The 19,694-nt window shown below is 48.8% G+C and overlaps 1 protein-coding gene across 1 annotated transcript in view; it reads left to right on the forward strand.

The window, feature by feature from the left end:
• Positions 1 to 1,562: 1,562 nt before the first annotated feature.
• The window catches only part of Frmd4a (FERM domain containing 4A), a gene marked incomplete at its 3' end in the record, with an annotated part of 571,102 nt that continues 552,970 nt past the window's right edge, over positions 1,563 to 19,694 (forward strand). Inside the window, 2 exon segments of the mRNA XM_013515429.1 lie at positions 1,563 to 1,868; positions 2,168 to 2,390. Of these exon segments, the coding sequence (XP_013370883.1) occupies positions 2,346 to 2,390 (45 nt within the window).

Consider the following 19,694-nt stretch of genomic DNA (forward strand, 5'->3'; position numbering starts at 1 on the left):
CTTCCAGACGGTCTTCACAGGAGACTTGCTGCAAGGCCTTGTTTGTGAGGCAATCTGGGCTGCCACTCACGCAGAAATGGGGCGAGGGTTTCCAAGCAAAAAGGAACCACAAGCAAAGTACTGAGAGAGGCAGGGAACGTGACTTATTCCGCGGAAACTGACTTCTCCAGCCTGAAGCTGTTCCCTCCAGCCACATCCACCCGAGATAGCTCCCAAATGGCCCCCTTCTCCTCTATTTTCTGAATATACAGTCCATGGAGACTATTAAAAAGGAGTCATAAAAAGATGCCCTGGTATTCCTCAGATTCCAGCTCAAAATCTACCATGTTCTTGAAAGTCAAAGAAGCTCTCCCACTACCACGCTACCCAAAGGATTTGTTTCCAAGCCACTTTAGCATCTGTCACATCTCGTGTCATAAGGGATGCTTGCATACCTCTCACACATGGACTAGGAGGTCCTTGGAGGGAGGCAGAGGTACAAAGTAGGCCTCCCACAAATACCTGCTGCATTCACCCAGAAGTCTACTTGCAAGTTTGGTTAGGGTTAGGTTTCTTAAATCAGTAGTGGGGGTGTGCTTCTTAAATCACTGTAACTTTTAAAAAGGCTAATATTAATGATTGCTTTTGAACAATGTTAGGAAGCCCTCAGTATGTCTGGAACTTGCTCGAAGTTCTGGGCCAGGCCACAGTTCTGAGACTTCTCTGTGAGCCTCTAGGTACCTGGTCACAAGGAATAGCTCAGAGTCCCAGGAGGGCAAAGCGTTGGAATCCAGGCACACAACACAGAGTCAACCTGCAAGGTCACTGGGTCCCCACAAGAGAGACAATGAGAAAGGAATCTTCTCATCCCCGCAGTGAACATTTTTAGAGCTTCTTCTGCGCCGGTCCTGTGGTGATCAAATAAATACTTTCAAAAGTGTAAAGCACCTGGGGGCCGCAGCTCTCCCTGTACACAGGGACATTTCAAGGCCATTCGTTTTATGCCCCCGGTTTCTCATTTACAAATTTGGCTTCTTTCCTCCTACATTTTACACTGTCCAGTGAATGTCAAATAATTTTTGGAGTCACCGTAACAGGTGAGTAAAGGAAAAAAAAATCAGTAAAAAACACAAAAACATATTACGTACATATCAGTAATCATCACTTTTAGTTGGAATTATGGACTCCCTGAGGATACAAACTTGGCGGTACTCATAAAAAAAGATGTTGTGATTTTCTTAAATCTTTGACTCTGGGAAGCTGTTTGAGCCACTCGTATAACAAGATTGAGCAGGTTTCCTTCTTCATCTTCTTCTTTTTTTTTTTTTTCCTTTATTGACATCTTCCAGAGAAAATGCTGCATGATTTGATTTTCAAGGCTAATTTGCCTTTTTGTCCTAAGCAGCATCCCTTCCTTCCTACATGTTAGCCTCCTATGCTCTCCCTCCCAGAGCCAGGGAGGATCCCTCAAAATTCCTACCAGGCAGCCCTGTGCAGAGAGGAGAGGGAAGGGAAGAGAGGGGGAGGGAGGGAGGAGGGAGGGAGGGAGAGGTAGAGGGTGTCTGTGCTGCCTGCGTAGTTGTGGTACAGGCAGGGAGCTGAGAATGCTAACAGCACAGGCAGTGGAATTCCATGTTCCTTGTAAGTATGTTACCCTTTGGGGGAACTGAGCTTGCCGGTCTACCTGGAAAGGAAAAGTAGATTTGGGGAAGGCAGACGAGGTCAGTTCACAAGTGACTTTCTCCTTGGTGATGGTGAGGACATCTGCTGATCTCCAGTGACTGCCTGGTGCCTCCTGGTCAGACTCGACTGTCTCCTCCCAGACACTCGATTTTGCAAAAGGGACACACCTTTCTGCAGGGAGGAAGCCTCTGGCCAGACTGCAAGCGGTAGGTTGTGACATTCAGCATGTTTATGCAGCAGAATTGCTGAGAGACGCAGGGAGGGGGGTTGCGCTGGCTGGGTGATGTATTTGCAGGAGGGAATGTTTTATTCTAATTGTCAGTTAAAAGAAGCATTGTTGCCTAGGCTAAAGTAGCAGTGTAAAATGCCGTGTTCTAAGCTTCTGCATTTGTGTTTGATGTGGTTTCCATGTTCGTACATCTTAGAGAAGCCAGGCAGGGCTCACCTTTAAATAACCTGCAGCTTCCTATTTTCCTTCTTTTTTTCCCTCTCTCCCTAAGCACAGATTCACCCCATCTTTCCAACGCCCCCCACCCTCCTGCTCACCCCCGGAAACATGGCCTGTCTTCACCTTGAGGCTTTTGCACCGTGAGCCTGAATTTCCAGCCAGTGTGCTGTAGGTGGCTGTGGATGCCTAGGCAGACTGAGTCGGCGGGAGCGTTTGTGCATGAGAATTGGAGACCATGGCTGTGCAGCTGGTGCCGGACTCTGCGCTCAGCCTGCTGATGGTGAGTGTGTGGGAGGAGGTGGGGCCCAGGCGGCGCCCCTCGGCCTGCGCTGCGCTGCGCTGCACCGGGGCTGCTGCTGCTGCTGCTGCTGCTGCTAAACTGCCGCCGCAGTGGCTGCAGACATGTCAGACCCCGCTCTGCTTCACTGGGCACGCTCTTTGGAAACGAGTTCTTGGGTCCGAGGGCAGCATGACTAAGCACTCTCAGGCAAAAGAAGCGTGGATTTGCCATTTTAGAAACTTGTTGCTGAAGGCTATTTGGAGAGAGCTGCTTGCAGATCGGTGCTAGGAACCCCTCAAAAATAGATCGCTGGGCGCCTCCCCCAGAGCAGTGTTCTTTCCCGTTGGCCTTTTGAATCTAAAGCTGGAGCATCGCATTTGTTTGTTTGATTTCTTCTCAGGGTAACTGGAAATGCTGCCTGCAGCGTGGTTGGCTAGTATCCTCCTTGCGGGTGCCCCCGTGTCTGCTCAGATTCCCCTGGGGAACTTCTAGGGATTTACAGTGGCCTTTGACACCCTGGGGTTACTGAGTCTGAGGAAACACCTCTCCTGTCTACAGCTGGCGGGGAGATGCTGGTCACTCTGTCCAGACACTGATATATGTGTGAACCACTGACCTCCTTCACGCCCCTGTATGATTTTTATGTTAAGAAACCTGTCCCTCCTAGCATTTTAAGCAAACAGGACAGCGACGCTCTCCTGTTACCTGATTGGGTTTTGCTTGAACCTAGGGTCGGTTCGCTGTGGCTGTGATTTTGTTCCTCTATCTTCCTCCACCCAGTGGCTCTCAGGCCAGGGTGAGGCTGTCGTCGGAAGTAGCCTGCGTCAGCTTGGCGTGGGAATGTTCTTACTATTTGCACAGGAGGTTTTATGAACAGTCTAAGTGCTTCTGCTGTGTGTATTGATCTGCGTTTTCCTACTGCAAAAGGAAAGTGCAGCTTGGTGTGGAGCTGGATGAGTTTATTATGGTCACTTGGAAGAGTAGCTATGGGGAACCAGCCTAATGGGAGGGGAGCAGGTCACCGTAGGAGGGACAGATATCTTGGTGTTGTGTTACTTAAAATGTCATTTGGGCCACAGAATCATTTGAATGGTCTGAGACTGTGTGGGTCTCTGACTTCTGATTTCCCTGAGGGAGAGGATTAGAAAGAATGAAAGTCATTTTCTGGAGAAACTGCTCTGCACATCTTCCTTCCCACATTCATGCTATTGTCTGGTGACACGTCACTGTCCCTTGTCTATCTTGGGTTAAATAAATGACTGGTCAAGGATCTGAGTGTTTGCAATGGTGGCCGGGCCTAAAATGCAGTTCTATTAGGAGCAAGACACTGCTGGAGCCCAGAGGTCTGTCTGGGTTCTGCACGTGAAAGTACACGGGCACACACTCATGCACCTGTGTGCACACATGTTATCTAACGTGACCTAGTCCTGCAGTATGTTCGTATAAAGGAAGGAAGTTTTCCATAAAAATAGCTTCAGGGAAAGTCAGGCCGGCTTGCCTCTGGCTGTACTGAATTCTCCTTATGCATGGGTATCTGTCTGTTTTTACTCCAAGGCCCTGAGGATATATATCTTCGGTACCCACGCAACATTCATAAGCAGGGAGGCTGAGCTGCTCCTGTATGCGCTCACACTCAGCCTTCTGGATACGTGGTTGCTGTCCTGCTCAGACTTTATCCTCTGCGTATCAGTGGCCTCTGCCCCGGATCTCTCCCTCACCCTCACCTCTTGCCAGGATTAAAGGATTGTGTTCTCCTCTCTCTCGGAAGCTGGGAAAGAGCTCTTGACACTACAATGGGCCATTAGGTCTGAGCCCCTGGAGAACCGAGTGTAATATGAGTCAGTGCACATTTTCTGGTTCACGTTTGGTTCAGGGAAATTTTCCTCTATGGACTTTGGTGTTTTTTTTTTTTTTTTAAGGGTAACCCCCAAAGTAATAGCTTCCCTGACATGTTACATGATGAGTGTCAAAATTTATAAGCAAGTCAAGGAGAAAAGAAGGGAGGAAAAGAGGCCATTTAGTGGAGTTGCTTTGGCTGTGAGTTCAGGAAGGAAGTTATAAACATTATTTCTTATTAGTGCATTAATCAATCAGTCAGTTCACAGTGTTTATCGAGCATCTACTCATGGGGAGAGTGACCTGGTATAGTTACCAGATCCACAGCTCGTCAAAGCGCAGTTTGGGGAGCTCAGTTCCAGCTTAGTTGATGCAGCTCTGATTTTGCGCTACATATCTGTGCAGGGAAATGGGGAGTCCTCTGGCTGTGCCGCTTGCTTGGGTAAGGAGGCAGCCCAGGTTGGATCGAGTGCACGTGCTAAACGGTGCTGGGTAGAACATGTTTATTTGGTCCTGGAAATGGCCACAGAGTCTGGAGGGTCAGAGAGCCCCGTGCTCTGACTCCAGCTCTGCCACTTAATGTATAGTCCGGAGTACTTCACTTGCTCTCTCTGTGCTTCGCATGTGGCATTTGCTGAGTGAGAGGGTGGTGCTAATTTCTAGGGTCCCTTTCAGCTCTGCCAGCACAGTTCAGGGTCTCTGGGGATGCTTTCTAGGACACAGCTCCTTAACAGCCAACTCGAGTGTTTCATTCACCGTTATGTCCTTATCTCCAGTCTGTCGCATGAGCAGCATTGCTTCTAGAATGCTGGGGTTTGTTCCCACCTACAGGGCTTTTGAGCTAGGACAAGTATATTTCAAATGATTGGGTGAAATGGGTGATCATTACGGTCTGTTCAAACTCTGCCATGGAGTCCCACCCCATAGGAATCTAATTTGTTCTGCTGGACAAAAGCCAAGGACCTTTGAACAGTCCCTAGGCAACTTTCCAGGCAGAAATTGGGGCTGGGTTGTGAGATGCCCTGAGCATCTCTGGGTGCGAGATAGGAGATGAATGCCCTGGTTCTTTCAATGGAAGCTTGGGGAGGAGGTGTCGGCACCCAGGCAGGGTGGAGCCGCACAAATGACCCAGAAAGTGTGGATTGAGAGAAAAGAGGGTGCTGGTGGTGGAGATGGCCCTACCCAGGAAAAACCCACCTCCTCTTCTTCACAGGAATTTTGGAAGCAAAAACAGCATTGCCGTGTTCCCCGCCCTGTTGGCAGTCTTGAGCTGGGGAAGACTAGGTGTAGAGCTGGGCGCTCAAGGCTGTGCATTGGTTCTTGAAGTCACGTGAGTTCAGGGAAGTGTCAAGAACCGAAGCATGCTGGACTCAGGGATTTGTTGATTATTTCTTTGAGTCTGGGACAGCTAGATTAAAGTAGTTTTTTTATACAAATTTGTTGGCTAAATAATAAATAATGCAAATTATACTTTTCTGTAAACAAAGTGTCTTACATACATTATCTCATTTAATCTCTATGACTTTTTTAAAAGAAAAAATCTGGTAATCAGAATGTGAGAGTCTGTCATTGGTCACATAACTGCAGCTGATGGGGAAAATCTAGGCTCGCTGATGCCAAGCCAGTGTTTACCTTCCTACCACATCAAAGCTTAAGAACTAGACTCCCAGAACCTTCCAGTACTTTGGAGGAGCCCCTCTAGGGAGCCTTACCTGTGACCATTCTGCACCTTCCATGTTTCAAAATGAATAATCCTGTCTGCCTACTTATCATCTACTGTTTTCTATGTTGAAGTGTAACATTAAAAAGATGCCGTATGTCTCAGTTCCTTTCTACTGAGACAAAATACTTGACACCCACAAGTTAAAGGAGGGAAAATTTATTTAGCTCACAGTTTGTAGAAGTTTTAGTCCATGGTCAGCTGGCTCTAAGGCAGGGAGGCTCGGCAGAGGGGCATCGCAGAGTAGAAACAGTCCCTATCAGGGCAGGCAGGAGGCAGCCAGCAGTATCAAAAGCCTGCCTTCTTTCTGTCCCTTTATATTCCATCTACGCTGTAAGCCTGTTGATTGGTGCCACCCACGCCTAGCGTGGGGCTCCTGTTACCTATACCCTTAATCAATATCTATACATCCCACATCCTACAGGCTCCAAAGAGCCCCAGCTATGACCATGTGAGGCTTTAGATAGACATCTAGATTCAAGCTGTAACACCATAAATCTGATTCAAGATGTCTTGTTTGCTTCTGTGTTTACACCCAAAAGATAGGCCATATTTTCAAGGTCCCACTCTCTTGGACTGTATTTCTAGGAAGTGGCCAGGAGCCTTCTTTTATAGTGGGTAAATTTCACACGTAAAGGCTCACAGTCACAGGTCACAGAAATTAGTGGGTGATGATGTGTCATGAAGGAAGGATGTAAATTAAATCATCTTGTTGGTTCTTTGCAGTCCAAAAATTTGATTTCAGATTCCTGGGCTTCCTTTGAATAGACTAGCTCCCTGGTCTGTTTTGAATAGATCCCAGTTGGTAACCTGCTCTTCTATAGCTTTACCTTCCTCATTGCATTATTCACTCTTTGTTCCTCAGCCATTTTCTTCTTTTGGACTTTTTCCTTTTTCACTAACTACAGTATTTGCTGAGTATCACGTAAGAAAGCATGTGAGCCAGTCACTGGCCAGCTTGCAACGCAGTTGGACAGACGGGATGCAGGAGCACGGGAGCCGTCGTGCAACTCCTCTAAATGAGAGATGATGGCTCCAGAGAACCACTTCTGACCTGTAAACAGGGCAGCATCCCACTCATCTCCATTCCAGCCCTGGGGTTCCCTGGATTCAAAGGCCCTGGAGGAAGCAGGCATGGTGATTGGCTGGTGCCCCACCTGAATCACGTGGAGCTTCCAAAGGAAAAGAGCTGCTTCATCAAAAAGAAGAGGGGAGGCTTGCAAGGCGAGGACAAGTGATGTCCAGAGGTCTCTGCACCTTATATACCATTGCTGAGCTCCTACAAAGCTAGTCAGGGAGATAAAAACATCAGCAAACTCTGAATCATGGGTTCAGTTTCTCTAAAAATAAATATAGTTGGAGAAGCCCAATTGTCTGAATATTTTATGCTAGGTTGAGCGAATCTCACCATCTGTAAGATGAGACAGTAATAGCTACCACATAAGACTTGGGATAATTCAGTTAGTTATATGCAAGTGAAGTATTAAGCTCTTGGCCCAAAGCAAACACACAGTAGATATTAGTAGTTGCCCCTTCATCTTAAAATGATGAGAGATCCTCATCTACTGGAACTCACTCACTGGACTCCACATGAACCAAACTCAATACAAAACACAAAAGAAGTCACCCGGCTCTCTCTTTGGGTGTCCCAGTCTCCAGGCACTGAGGGACTGCCACTGGACAATCAGCCAATGGTTTTTAAAAAACAGATGTTCCCAGGGTCATGGAAACCATTCCAGTTATGCACAAGTGTAAATTTACATTCCTGTCTTAAATGACTAACAAAATTTTGATACCCTCCAAAGGGAGATGCCTAAAATATGGGCAGCAATATGTTCTCTCTGGCAAATGTAAAATGCATGCCTTTCGGGCCCGCTACATGATGGGGCGGCTGTAAGTGCATCTCCGCTAAAAATTAATTGCATGGCTATTTTGTGGCACTTAACGGGGGTTTGGAGAGCATATGCGGTGGCTGCAGGTAGCAGTTTCTCATCGAACTTTGTGCCAGAATGTGAAGTCTAATGGGACATATGGTATTTAGCCTGGTCATAATCAAAGGTCCTGGAAGCGTGATTGGCTAAGACCATGTGGTGCATATCAAGTGGGGAGACTGAATTCCAGTGTCAAGGTAACCCTGGCTTGCAGCTCAGCTTGCATCGTAATGAATGCTTACAGCCCTGGATATTGAAAACCTTAATCTCGCAGAAACAATTTCCAGAACGGTAGATCCAATTCATGGGCTTGAGCGACGTCATGCACAGCCCCGTAACTCTCTTCTGCACAGTAATGACTTCCAAATCATGTCTTTGGTTCGGGTCTTTCCCAGTGATGACAAACCCAAAATGGTTGCCAGATTTATCCTCCTGCTTCTCCCACAGGCACATTGAACGAACCTCTCCCAAAGAAGGTCCTGGCTTCCCCTGGTCCACGCGCCTTAACGCCATTGATGGGTGGTAGCGCCTGTCCCCTGGGATGCACCTCTGACCTCTTGCTTGCTCTCCTGCCCCTGGTCTGGTTAGCTGTGCTACTTCTGTTTTCTCAATTCCTGTTCTGGCCCCTCCTGCCCACTCCTCTTCCAGCCTTTGTTCGAGCCCAGACTTTCTCCCACCTGGGCTACATGTACAGCCTCCGCCTGTCTTCTGCGTGTTTTCCAGAAGGATATTTATAACATGAAAGCCTAAGGTCTCTACCTAGATCCTCCAATGATGCCTGATTCTACATGGAGAGGATTTATGCTTTCCGTATTCCACTTTAGTCACTTTGACGATCTGGCCTCAGCCTCCTCACCCAGCCTCCGGCCCACTAGCCCCTCCGCAGCTCCTCCACCTTCTCTCTCTAGCACTGTGGAGTGCAGCTGTGTAGCTCTCAGTGATGGGGCACAGGCTGAGTGAGATGCTGCTGGACTCTGTCACTGTGCAGATGTCACAGACTGGACTTGCACTGTGTCAGTCAGTTACTCGGTGTACCTTTCCTCCCTGGTCTTGGGATGGAGTCCAGGGCCTTGCACTCACTGAGGAAGCCCTGTACTAGTGAGCTCCCCTGCCAGGCCTCCTTGGGGCCTCTTGATGCAATCAGGAGATGCGGTAAGCCCTCCATGTATCAGCGGCTGCCATAGAACACAGACTGCTGCTTTACAGTAATTTTTTAAATAGGTAAGAATACACTCATTCTAAAAGATAAAAATTACAGTGCAGTAAATGTGTGAGGAGTAACAGGACGCATCGCTGTCAAGTGTTAGGCATCGTAAGTAACTGTACAGCGGGCGTTGCAGCCGGGTTGTGTGTGCCGAGATGACCACAGGATGTGAGCAGGGCGTGGCGCCACTGCGTTAGAGCCACTCCGACTCCAGCGCCACTAGGCAGCGGGGATTTTCCACCTGTTAGAATCTTACGGGCCCGCCAGCACTTTTGCTGTGCGGCGTTGTGCGTAACGCCGTGCGTAACTGCTTGTCTGTCCTCATCAACAACCCGCCGGCTCACGCCTGTGCACATTCAAACACGCTCTTTCCACTCTCTGGATTTCTCCCCCTCACTCTGCCTTCATTTCCTTCCTGCACATGCATCCTACCGTTTCATTTCCTGCTGTGTGCATCTGTTTTCCTTAATATACTGTGAGTGTCTGGCACAGGTAGAGCACTTTCATCCGTTCACTCAGCACATTTCTCAAACCCCCCCGACCGTCTTCCGGACGCTGTTCTAATGTGAGGGATTTGGGGTGAGCAGGACACAGAGGGCTTCTGTTGCAGTCAACCTATGTACTCTTTGAGAAAACAGAAGAACTGTTAAGGGGTGGTCAGTGCCCTCCAGTGAATCAAACACTGTGGCTCACAGAAGGTGCCTGGGGACAGCATGGAGTGGGTGGTGATGGAAGTCTTCTCTGGGGAGGTGACATTCAAGCTGGAGTTCCAACGGCAAGGGTGAGTGAGGCTTCCAACCAAGCCAAAGGCCCTGGGGCAGGAAGGAGTGTTTGGTATATCAATTGCTCGCTTCCTGGCAGTTTACTATTAGACCAGGCCCTGGGAGGAAGTTTAAGGGAGTGTAGAGCATGACCTTGGAGCTTATATCATGCCAGGGAGACAAGAAATGCACAAACGTGTAGGTGACACCATGCCACAGGGAATGGCTCACACCAAGGGCATGGTGGTGAAATGTGTAGGAAGACACCCAGGGGATCAGGAGCCCAAGATCTAACCAACAGAGTGTGCACATGTTGGGGGACACTACCCACCACAAAGAAGGGTACATGTGAGTCACCAGTAGAAAAATCCATGGACCTTGAGACCGCAATGCTAAGCAAAATATGTCAGACACAGAAGAAGGTCAGACACGGGATGGTTTCTTTAATGTGTGAAACCCAAAGTTAAGCAATTTAAAGAGCAAAACAAAAGAGAGACAGTAGGAAGCAGATTAAACTCTGGGGGATGGGAGGGGGCCTGGGGATGGCGGGAGAGGGGAAGTGGGGGTGGGAGGGGGGAAATGAAGACCCGGCATGTGCATGTACCAGTTCCTCAAGGTGAATTTGAAGTTGTTATGTGTCGCAAACATATGCTAATAAAAAAAAGCTTCAGAAACGACTTCAGGCCATTTTGAAAAGTGCTTAAGATTGGGCAGGGAAGATTGGGCAGGTAAGGGACAGGGTGGCTTCCGAGGAGAGGTCACAGCAGGGATGGGACCAGGTGGAGGCGGGGTGTGAAGGGAGGGATGGGCGGAGGAGGCGGCGGATCGGAGGTGGAGGTGGGGGTCTGCAGCGTGGGTGGGTGAGGAGCACCAGGGCTCCTCCTGGCTGTGAGAGTTGGGGCCCATGAGGGAAGGCACTGCAGATGCTTTAGGAGGACGGGATTAGAGCCCCAGCGGAGACCACGTTCTTGGCAGCAAAGCTGCAGTGCGCATGGGGCTTGGGAAGTTGACTCTGGTGGTGACATGAGGGGTGAACCAGGGAGGCCAGGCGGGGAGCCAGGTAAGGGCCCACTGCACGAGTCTGGGTAGTGGCGGGACAGGAACACTGGAGGGAACACCCTCAGGACTGCATGGTGGATGGGGGCAGGGACCTTGCTGAAGGGAGCCAGCCAGGACTGCAGAGCACTGGTGACCAAGTTTATAGAAGCACCGTGTATGCGGACAGGGACTGAGAGAGAACCTCAGCTGGAGGAGTGCACTGGGGGCCGCAGGTGGGGGCCACCGGGCTATGGGGGCTTTGCCCACAGATGCTGATGGGCAGCCTGGACACGGGCCGAGGTGAAATAGAGCTGGGAGTGACACTCAGAGGCTGGGGAGAGGAGAGAGCAAGGCCACCGGAGAGGGCGTCGGTCAGAAAGAGTTCCTGCTGCTGGGCGGTAAAGGCAGCCTCTGTACCCATCAGTCTTGCCTTGCCTTTGGCATTTTCCTCACATGGAATGCACCTCATGGTCTCATGGAGGCAGGCTCAGAGCCCTTCCCCTCTTCTTTCCTTCCTTTGTTCCCTCCTTTCTTTTTTTCTTTTTTGGCCAGGTGCAGGCTGAATGCAGTTCTGTTAGGTGGCTGAGCTTTCCCACAGCTCTGTGTAGGGTGCGGCCGAGCCAGGAAGATGCAGGTGAAAGCTCGGCACACTTCGCAGAGCAGCTGCCTGTGGCTGTTCCAGGTGTGTAAGAGAGAAAGCGTGAACATGTGTGCCAACTTCGGATGCTGTCACAGAACACACGCCGTACTTTGGGACTTCCACAGACATCTTGATAGGTGCTCTGGGTCCATGGGCAGGAGCCCCATGGGGAGTGGTGGGGACAGCTTGTCTCTGGCGCACACTGGAGATGTAGCGGAAAGAGCCCAGGGATGGGTGATGTAAGTGCTGTGGGTTGGACTTTTCTCCAGGAGGTGTCTTTGCTTGACATCTGGCTGTGGGTGCTGCTGCTAGGTGACCCACAGTACCGGTGAGGGCCTCTCCCCGTGCCTGGGGCATCCTCATAACATGGTGCCTTCAGGCTGCCAGCTGAAACTGGCGCAAGATCCAGAACCAAGTGTCCGAGTCTCCTGGCTACAAACAGGTCACCGAGGCTGTGTGGGATGAGAGGAGGGGGCTGACCACCATTAGATGAAGGGTGGCCATGTATTCATGACACATTCAAAACCATCACCATGAGCATTCAATCTATGTCACCTGATTTTGTGTTCCTCACAACCTGTCTAGAGGACTATCCCCACAAGGAGCGTTCCGTACATATTGATTGACTGATGGATTGAGTGGTAGGCTGATAGCTGAAGAAGTCAGTGTTTTCAAAGACTTGCCATTTGAGTTTTCAGATTGTGATCCAAACTCTGAACATCCGGAGTCGCTTGAGTTTAGCGGTCTTTTATGTCCTCCGGGACACCCAGAGTGTGCATGTGTGAGTCCTGAGGAAGAGCTGGCTTGCCTGTTCCATGACCTCGAAGGCCCTAGGCTTAGTTCCCCTTGATGGATGAAGCTGATAAAGCAACTATGGCTGCCTTTACATGCCTGGCACTTGGACTAATAACTTCTTTTGTGTCTTTATTGCCCGCATGTCAAGGTAAGAGAAGGGGCATTGCTTGGTGTTGGCTCTAAAATGTTTTGCTCCTTGTAAGAAGTGTCAGTATAATTGAGCCCTAATGAACGTGGCTGAGGTTGTTTCCCAGGGATTAATAAACGGGAGAATGTGTGCATGGCCTGAGGCTGAGTCTTAGGTCATTAACCTCGTTGGTCGTTAATATCATCCGGGAATGCTTTATGCTAGCCAATTACAGCTAGCACCATATGCTGCTGCAAATGGAAATGCTAACATTACCTGTAGCAATGACTGTTTGTTTTCTCTCCATTTGCCTTGATTATGGAGGGGGGAGGGGGGCAGGAAAGGAGGGGGCGGAGGGCAGCCTTCTTAATACACACCCATGGGCATGAAGCACCAAGGGCAGGAGAAAGCTGAGAGACTGTGAAATGCACATTCTCTTCTATGTGTTCTTTCTTTTTCTGGCAAAGAATGCTTAAAAATTCAGACTCATATCTGGACAGGGCAGTCAGTAATCTGGGCCTTTCATAGTAAAGTCTATGATTATTCTCTTTGGAGAATAAACTCTTTGGACCGTCTTCTTTCTCTCCAAAGGAATAAATACTGGATTTCTTCCCTTTCCACTTCTGCCTCTTGTCTTTCTTATCCTCCTCTTCTTTCCCTCTTCTCCCTTTCCTTCCCTTTAAAATCATTTCTAGAGAATGCTAAACAAAGGCTGTTATGGCCTGTATCTAGATATTCCCCCAAAGCCTCATGCTCACAGGTAGGCTTTTCAGAGGTGGCTGGATCTAGGGTGTGTGAATATGGATTAATGATATGTCGCACTTAGTCCATTGATTGGTTTAGCAGAGATCTGGGTGTGGATAATGGGAAGCCCTACCCTGGGTGTGGGTGGCACCCAGCAAAAGGCTTGTAGTCTTTTGGGATAAAAGGGAAAGGAAGGCTTGCTGCTCACTGCCTCCTGCCTACCCTGCCATGGACTGTTTCTCCTCTGTGATGCCCCTCTGCCATGCTACCCTGCTTTGGAACCAGCTGACTATGTACGGAAACCTCTACAAACTGTGAGCTGAAATAAATCTTTCCTCCTTTAACACGTGGGTTTGGGTATTTTTTCCCAGCAATGAGGAAGTAACTAAGACAGAGGCATTGAGTATACTCAGATGTATGCGTGAATACGACCTTGCTCTTCAGAAGTTTTGAATTAAGTTGGAAAATAAATAATTCCAGCAAATAATTCCAATAAATAATTCCAGCACAGTGAGAGAAATCTTATGGCCAAGAAATAGTCAATATGCTACAGAACCCAGACACATAGTGCAGGACATCTAATATGGTGCTAGGGTTTCTGGTGAGTTCTGAAGGAGTTCGGTGGGTGTAGAGGTGTGGAGGTGGCTGTGGGTACTCCAGGCAGAGGGATAACACACACACATGCAAATGAAGGAATCACATGTCTAGCAACCATGTGACAGTTTTGGTATAGGGAAGGCAAAACAAATGCAGGAGAAAAAGCCAAAACCTAGCTGAGGGTGACACAAAATACCTTCCGAATAAATGGTAAGACGTGTGAATGTTACTTTAAATCCCATGAACAGTCAACGATTTCATGCAGGGAATGGTGTGATGAGAGCTAGGCTGTAGAAATGTCACTCTGGAGGTCACATGGCAAATGAATTGAGAGAAGCAGTGGACCTGAGTGGGGGAAGCTCGGTAAGAAGATACTGGAGTCATAAAATTGAGCAATGGAGTGGGCCTGGGCGAATGCCAGGTCAGTGCACCTGGAGGAGAGAGTGTAGGAGATGCCGTGGGAGATAGAGCTGGCTCCTATTGGCTTCCATTAATAAGTTAAACAAATACTCGCTCAGCCGGCTTTAAAATAGGACATTTTAGCTCATATATTAGGGCCAGAGATGGAGCTGGTCCCAGCGACGGCTGTGAGTCCACCTTCTGCACAACCCTCCTACATCTTTGGCTCTGCTGTCATCTGTGGGCTTTGTCTTTGGGCTGCCTTCCTGCCCCTGGTCACAAGACAGCTCCAGCGGCAACTGTTCAGAACACTTTCTCGTGCAGGCCGAGGACGCTGGAGAAGGACTCTCCTAAACATGTTCTTTTCTGATGGCTTAAGTCTGTGAAGTCCAAGATAAAGACACGGAGATCTGGCAGGGGCTGCTTGCTGGATCACTGCACTGCCGACAACAGAAAGGCAAAATCGAGAGAGGGGGCTGGACTCATCCTTTTATCACTTCACCAACCCCACCCAAGGGGTGGGGCCCTTGTGGCCTAGGCATCTTTGAAGAGTTCTGCTTCTTACTACAGTTACAATAGCAATTATAGTCCAGCATGATTTTTCAGAAGACAGACACTCAAAACACACATTTGGGATCCCGAAGTGATGCCAGACGCAAAGTTAGAACAAGAGTACGGTGCTTGGCTCTGAGGAAGTGTGGCCAGGATGGACTCAGCACCCTCTGCCTCCCTTTAAAGGAGGGAAGGATGCTGTGTGGCTGCTGCATAGGTGACCGACAGTGTCTGCAGATGGGGCGCAGAGAAGTCACCCGGCCCGCCCAGGAGAAGCGCGGGGAGAGAGCTCAAGGTGGGTTGCAAGTTTCACAAGAGCAGCAGCTCTGCCTCCTTCACCACTGACGCCTTAGCTCTTATCTCAGTGCCTGGCGCCTGCTCACGGCATCGAGGAAGAGGGGGTATCCGAGCTTGACGGCACAGACCACTGCATGAGGCAGAGGAAGCATTTCACGCAGTTAAGTGTCAGAAAGACTAAGGAGCCCCAGAGTTGTGATGATGCGTTTCAGAAAAGCAAGCAGTTTGGACTTGCTGGAGCAAGGCTCCGGGCAGACAGAGGTGAGAGGGGCCACACTCTGCCAAGCCTGTAAGCAGAGGCGACGTGTGAAACGCTCGAGGCAAAAAAATTGAACAGCCACGCTGGGCCTTAGTCAGGCCACTCTGCTGATAGCACGTGGGAAAATGCTGAAGGGACACAGGGAGGACGTGGCCAGGTGAAGTCAGCAGTCGGTTCCCTTTTGATTTTACATGCAAGGCTGAGGAGAGAGGCAGGAATGACCGCCCAGCTGTGTGCCGGTGGAGGTGCAGGTGGAGACTGGGCGGTACAGTTGTCAAAGGGCTAACACGCATGCTCACTTCAGTTGTCACAGGACAAACGCGCATGCTCACTTGTTAGAGGACGAACGCGCATGCTCACTTCAGTTGTCACAGGACAAACGCGCATGCTCACTTCGGGACTCATGCAGGCGCTATGGCGGGTGAGCGGGTGTGAAGCGGAGATTTCTGAGTGTTCACGCTGAGAGTCTTCCATAGTTGATGGCGGGAAGTGAGGTGGGATGGGATCCAATTGGACAGTGGCCTGGGAGGAGCCAAGAGCCAGGAGTGAGGCACTGGCAGGCGGGAGTGGAAGGAAAGCCGTGTAGGAGGCAGTGTACTGCCTTGGATGAAGAGACAGTGCAGATTTTCAAGAAAAAGACTCATCAAGACCCATGTGCGGTGGAGAGACTAAAGAAATTAAAGACAAAAAGTACTTACTGGATTCGCAAAAGGGTGGCAGTGGTGGCCTTGTGGTGAGATGCTTTATGAGCACAGTAAATGCAGGACCCAGGGTGCAACAAGTACAGGAGGAATAGGAAGTGACTGATACACACAGAAAAGGAACTTGGAGGAGGCTGAGAGGACAGACTTTGGATGCCGGCCTGAGGAGTAGGAGGAAAGGATGGAGGCATTTTAGGAGTGTAGAAATTGTGAACATTAATATAGACTCAAGGCATGAGGCTCAGAGAAGGCAAAAGACGAAAAGTAGGAATGAGGGAATGTTCGTAACACATGCCCTCATGGTGCCAAGATAGCTGCCACAGCTCCAAGCATCATATCTCCCACACCCATGTCCAAAGCAGAAAGAAGAGGAACAGTAAAGAGATCTCTCTCTCTCTTCTTTACCAAAGAGAGAGATATGTCTCATAGGCTCCAAAGAACATTTCCTCTCATGTTTCACTGGCCAAACAAAGCCATTGCTTCCTAAGTTACAGAGACTGGGGGTCTACAGAATGCATCTCCCTACCTCTCTTGCAGCCAGAGTTCTATCTGTGATCTGGCTTCCTCCCTGCAAGCTCAGCAGTGCCAGACTTGGAGGAGACAAGTGGGTAACTTGAAGCAGTAGCTGCAGATTGGATTTTCTTGCAACCAAGGTGACAAAAACACTTGGTCCTTTTGGACCAGCTCTTGTGGAGATGCCAGTTTCTGGTCTCCACGTGCGAGATGGCCACGCAGTGTCAGTACGGGCATCTCAGATGGTCCTGAGGTGAGCTTGGCTATCTGGTTTTCCCCACATGTCCCTAAACTTTCTAATACCTGGTAATAAATCCTCTGCTGCTTAAAGCAGTTAGAGTGCACATGACTCTCTGTGGCTGGGCCCCTCTGCTATACGCAAGGCCACCGCAGCCTCACTAGAGGCTGGAGAGAGCCACTGGCCCTTCTCTGCTCCTCCTGTAAAGGAGGAAGGACAGGACGATGGCTGCTGTGGAGGTGACTGCAGGCTCAGCCACGAGTCAGTGTGGACATAGACGGGGTTATACGTGGAAGAGCAGGTTGAGTGCTCTATTTTATGTGTTTTTTAGGGGGACCTACCTGTCAATCTGTGAAAGTAGTCTGCATAAAGAGCTTTTGTCCAGAATTTGAGTTTATTTCATCTCTGTCGTCATCACTGACGCTGACCTCTGAAATAGCAGTCAGACCACTCAGCCAACTCCGAGAGGTGACAGGTCCCAAATCCTTCGGACCCATGAACAAGGGAAAAATTCGCTTTTTATAAGCATTCTAATTTCTGTTATGACTATGTAGAGAGACAGACACTGTGGCAGAGGTGTTTTGAAACTCTCACTGGATATTCAGCCATTTCAATCTGGGATCTAAAGCCTCATATATAATACCATTTTCTGACAACTAAATTTCATTAACTTTTAAAGAAATAAAAATACTTTTATAGTTCAGATATTTTACATCCAAAGGAAGACATAATGGGAAGAGGTCTGCCTCCCACCTTGGGTTCTGGCTTTTGTGTATCCTTCTGGAAATTCTCTGCATGTCACACATGCACCTCCCGTCCTTGTCAATTCTTATAGCACTGCTTCCTTCTTCCCAAAGGCAGGGCAGTATTATATTGTTTGAATGACTCACAGTGTTTTTAATCAACCCCTTATTGATGGGCATTGAGGCTGTTTTAAATATTTTGTAATTACAAACCCTCCCACAGTGAGCATTTGTGTGCCTGCATCTTTATGCAGATGCCGGGAGCTACTGCAGGACAAATCTGATGGAGAGCGCTGGGTCAAGAGTGCATCGTCTGGAATTTTTATAAATATTGTTTAATTACAACCTCCAAAATGGCACCATGCCAGCTTTATTTTTAAATTCTACTTTTGAAGCTCTGGTTAAGTAAGAGGCAGTTCTTATCTGTGGAGGGTATAGGAATTATAAGAAAAATGAGCTGCTCTCCAAAGGGTATTTAGAATCTTACTGCATAAACAATTACAACGTTAAATGTCTGCAAAATTCAAGTGGCACATGAGCAGTGAATATCAATTACACATCTGCTACATTTCAAAGGCAGATGGCCTTTTAATTTTATATCCCAAGAATTATACTGAAATTTCATTCCCTTCTTCAGATTGCTCCCCCTTCTACTTCCACTGAGAGGATGGACTGTTGCACTTTTCAAACAACAAGTTATTTTTAACCTAAAGCCGAAAGGATCTATCTTGCACATGTTACTCTGCAGATATGTAGGATAGGGATTGGATCCATGGATGCACACTGGGCCCCAGTAATGGTTTAGCACCAGAGAACTTTTGTAAGACACAGTCCCTACCTTCGGTGGCCTTGCAATCTATTTTGAGAAATCCACACATAATACTGAAATGGTTAAAAGCCAAAGGAAAAGGAGTGTCCTGCTGTATAATTTAAATACTCATGCTTGGAAGTATAAAGAAGAAAGAGATGGCTTTTCACGAGGGTTGTTAGGGCCTTTCAGGAGACAGATGTTGGCATGGTTTTGTGGGGGCAGAAAGAAGACCAAGAGCACCAGGAAGCCAGGGGTGAGCGCAGGGAACTGAACAAGGCGAGGGCTGGGTGGAGGGACACATTGTGAAGGGGGAGAGAAGAAGCCAGGAAGACATGGGCGGGTGGGGTGGGTGATGTAACGGAAGGCCTTGCTTGGTAGAAATAGTATGGGGGATAATGTAAAATGAGTGTCATAAAGTGGAAAGGGTATTTTGGGGAAAAGATAATATGTGGTGTACACAGATGTCCCTATAGAACCAAGATGGCTCATGTTCTGAATTGTTGCACCCAGCAATAGAAATCAGAACTTTCTTAATCACATGCACACACACATGCATGCACGCACAATGTGATCCTTCTAATATCCCAAAGCTTTGGCAATTTATCTAAATTGTATGAGCCTACAGAGATCAAGATAGCTACTTTCCTAAGACCTGAAAAGAGTTCAGCCAGCATTTCATCAACCATGACTAGCGAGTGTGGGAAGTGAAGTTGGAGGATGGGTGGAAGCCTGTGTAGGGCTTGTGGCGTACGTCGCAAGGGACTGTGTTCTCAGTGTGCTGCTGGGGAGGACAGCACAGTTTTCTGGCCAGAACCACAGGGTTGGGGACATGTAAAGAAGTGGAGGGGCAGTCTGGAAGCAACTCGGCCAGCATTGACCGAGGGTGTGCAAGTTTCCAGCCCATTCCAGGTGCTGGGGGTGGGGGATGAACGCTGTTTAAATGAGGCCCTTGTCTCAGTTTCGTATTGCTTGGACAAGATACTGCACGTTCTCGAGCTAGGGGTTTAAAAGAAGGCACGGGGAAGGGGAAACCCAGAGACTGTGAAATGCAGCGCCCTCTGTCTGTGGGGAGTGGCGCCAGAGCAAGGCTGGGGACTGGAGAATCAAGTCCAAGGCCTGCTCAGCTGGGCCTTGTTGGGGATGGATTTTGGGCTGCTGAGAATTCTCAGAATTTGAAACCTAAGCCCTGTGTTGGGAGTTTATTTAAAATCCAAGCTTCAAGAACATATCCTTCAAGATTTGACTTCTCGCCAGGCATAGTGGCACACGCCTGTAATCCCAGCACTCGGGAGGCTGAGGCAGGAGGATTATTATGAGTTCGAGGCCAGCATGGGCTACAAAGTGAGTTCAAGGCCAGCCTGAACTGCATAGCGAGACACTGTCTCAAAAAGACCAAAA

Source organism: Chinchilla lanigera, unplaced genomic scaffold (assembly GCF_000276665.1).
Source record: "Chinchilla lanigera isolate Chin_1 unplaced genomic scaffold, ChiLan1.0 scaffold00028, whole genome shotgun sequence".
NCBI classification, from domain to species: domain Eukaryota; kingdom Metazoa; phylum Chordata; class Mammalia; order Rodentia; family Chinchillidae; genus Chinchilla; species Chinchilla lanigera.